At 41.9% G+C, this 2,680-nt stretch overlaps 1 protein-coding gene across 1 annotated transcript in view; it reads right to left on the bottom strand.

Annotated features, from left to right (window-relative positions):
* Positions 1-1,246: 1,246 nt before the first annotated feature.
* The window catches only part of LOC102212335 (cadherin-24-like), a 23,867-nt gene continuing 22,433 nt past the window's right edge, over positions 1,247-2,680 (bottom strand). The window contains exon 14 of the mRNA XM_005732439.2: positions 1,247-2,116. Within this exon, the coding sequence (XP_005732496.1) occupies positions 1,247-2,116 (870 nt within the window). The remainder of the gene's footprint in view (positions 2,117-2,680) is intronic.

The following is a 2,680-nucleotide window of genomic DNA, read 5'->3' as shown; positions in this document are numbered from 1 at the left end:
TTATTAAAACTGAGGCTGATTAAGACCTAAATTCCCACTACAGAGGAAGCCAGGACAGGGGAAAAACTGAAGAAAGTAAAAATTGCTTTACGATGTTATAGAAAATAATGTTATTTTAATAACTCATTCTGATACCCCCTGAATAATAAATTAGGTTTGAAATAGCTATAGAAATGAGTCATTGTCAGAATGACAAACTGCCTGAATAACATTACCAAATCTCAAAGTAAATGATTATTTTTCTGTTGCCTGTGTTCTGGGCTCATCACAAGAACAATGGCTGTGTGTACTGTGTCGCATAATGGCTTTTGCCTAATTTTGTCTCTTTAAAAGGTGGGAGATAAATAAGCCTCTGGAGATAATTCTAGACGGCCAAACACAATGGTGAATTATAAATAATCTTGCGTGGGAGAAATTACGGGGAATTGTATAGTGTAAGCTCGTGTCTGCAACAGTTTAACTGAAAATCAGTCCTTTGCATTTCCCGTGAGGCGATTCCAGTAAATATCCAGCAATAATCACTGAAGTCGAGGTTGATGTTTATCTACATATGAACATTTTTTACTGTACTTTCACAACAACACACAAGTCTGACAGTGACAGTCTAATTATTTCTAATTGTGAGCAAATTGCATAGTGAGCAGGTTTTACTATAATGGTGACTACTTGCAGGAGTCTCTCTGCAGAGCTACATGATACAACTCGACTCATTGGAGAGGCTCTGTAAACATGCGGCAGTGTGTGTCACGGCATGTTTAAAATTCTCGTGTTTTAAAATTCTCCAATTCCAACCAAATGCTTATAAATTTCAGGGATTATCTAGAGCGTGTGCCCCTATTAAACGATCAATATTAAATGTCACAATTCTAGTCAATATTTGATGAGGCCTATTTTCTAACAATGCAGCTTTCAGGGCTTAGAATCAATATTTTACATAAAAGTAAATTTTTCATAATGTTAGCTTTGAAAGCCCAAGTGCATTATTAATATCAGTTACAAGAGAAGTGTGAAAAGTGACAGGTTCCATATGCATTTGCTAAAATTCAGTGGAGGTGAAAACTATATGCTGTGCACTGATTGCGCCACAAATCTTCACTGTACTGTCAGCCTCCTGGATCCCTCCTGGCAGGGGGCAAACAACAAGACGATCTCTGTCAGAGGCTGTGTATTTTGCCACCCCTGCTGTGTTTAAAATCCATCACTGCCAACATAGTTCTCCTCTCTGAAACTTTTCTTTTATTGGAGTCTAGAAATCCCATCTCTGTAGTTTAGCTCCTTTGTCCTCACTTTGTTTATGAGTCTCACTGAGAGTGGTCTCTGCTGTCTTGCCTTGCTCTGGCGCTGGCGTTTCTCCTTCTCCTTCCTTTTCCCTCTTCCTCTCTCGGATAATCTCCACCAGCCTCTGAAACTTCTGGTTTAGCTCCTCTATCCCTCCCACCACACTCCCCTCATCCTTTTCTCCATCGCTCTCCAGCGAACTCAGCGACTCGGCCCTTGAATCACGGCCCTCAAACTCGTAAGTCTGCAGTGAGTCATATGGTGGCTGTGACAGGTCAAAGGTGACCTGGTCCAGACGAATATTCAAGAGCTCCTCCATCCTGAGAGGCTGCGGGTTGGTCGTTTCTGTTCTCGCCGGCTCCGCCCCACTTGCCCAGCCTCTGCTGTTGCCAAACATCCCCTCAGGTAAGGGCAAAGACTGTGGGGTCAAATCCTTTCCCTGGAGTCCACACATGTTCAGTAGCTGCACTCCCGCTGGGTACAGCCCGCTGCTGTTAGTCCCATTCATACACGTCCCTCGGCTGTTTGGGTTCAGTGAGCCCACAATGCTGTATGTGTCTCCTTTCAGGTACACAGGAGTGTTTACAGAGCTCATTTGACTGCTGTTTGAATAATTTTGCTCGGAAATGGAGGGAATAGAAGAATCAGTATCAATGTCATCTACGGTGCAGCTCGTGGCTCCCGTGCTGATTTGAGTCTGGGATGACCCCGGTCGCCCCTCTTGTTGGTTTGATGAGAAGCTGGTGTGACTTTGGCATGAAGACTCATTTGGGTCACAGTAGGTCGAATCTGCAACAATGCTGGTGATCGGTGTCGACTCTGGTTCTGTTGATTTTGTCTGGAAAAACAAGGAGATGATTTAAAAAGACACGAAGAGAGAAACGTATGGAATCAAAGGAGTAACTTTTTCAACTTTCTTCCAGTAAACACCACTAAATATTTAATTCTGGACTTGAAACACCCCTGAATTGATTGTTCTGACATCAGTTCATCTATGTGCAGTATGTGGTTTTGAGACGTTTGATCTGAGCAGTATCTTGAAAGACTGGTTGCGTGACTCTAAAAACTTTAAAAATGTTAGTTTCCAAAGGTTTTATTTATTTTTATTTTGAACAGGCTGTGCAGTCTCAGACTCGCACGCCAAAAATAAGATCTTTCTGATATAATCATAAAGGGACACTTAAACATCACATAATCATTCACTGATTCACAGTTTAAAATAATTCTTAAATGTATCCACTAGTCTTTTACTGGGCCCTCAGATTACCCACTCTTTTAAACTCTTTAGCCAGCTTTCTTCTGATTGGCTACCCTTTGCAAACAGAATATCAACTAGGGCTGCCACGATTAGTCGACTAGTCACGATTACGTCGACTATCAAAATCGTCGACGACTGATTTAA

Source organism: Pundamilia nyererei, unplaced genomic scaffold (genome assembly GCF_000239375.1).
Source record: "Pundamilia nyererei isolate P.nyererei 1_Seehausen unplaced genomic scaffold, PunNye1.0 scaffold00046, whole genome shotgun sequence".
NCBI lineage: Eukaryota > Metazoa > Chordata > Actinopteri > Cichliformes > Cichlidae > Pundamilia > Pundamilia nyererei.
This window is presented reverse-complemented; position numbering and strand designations above follow the sequence as displayed.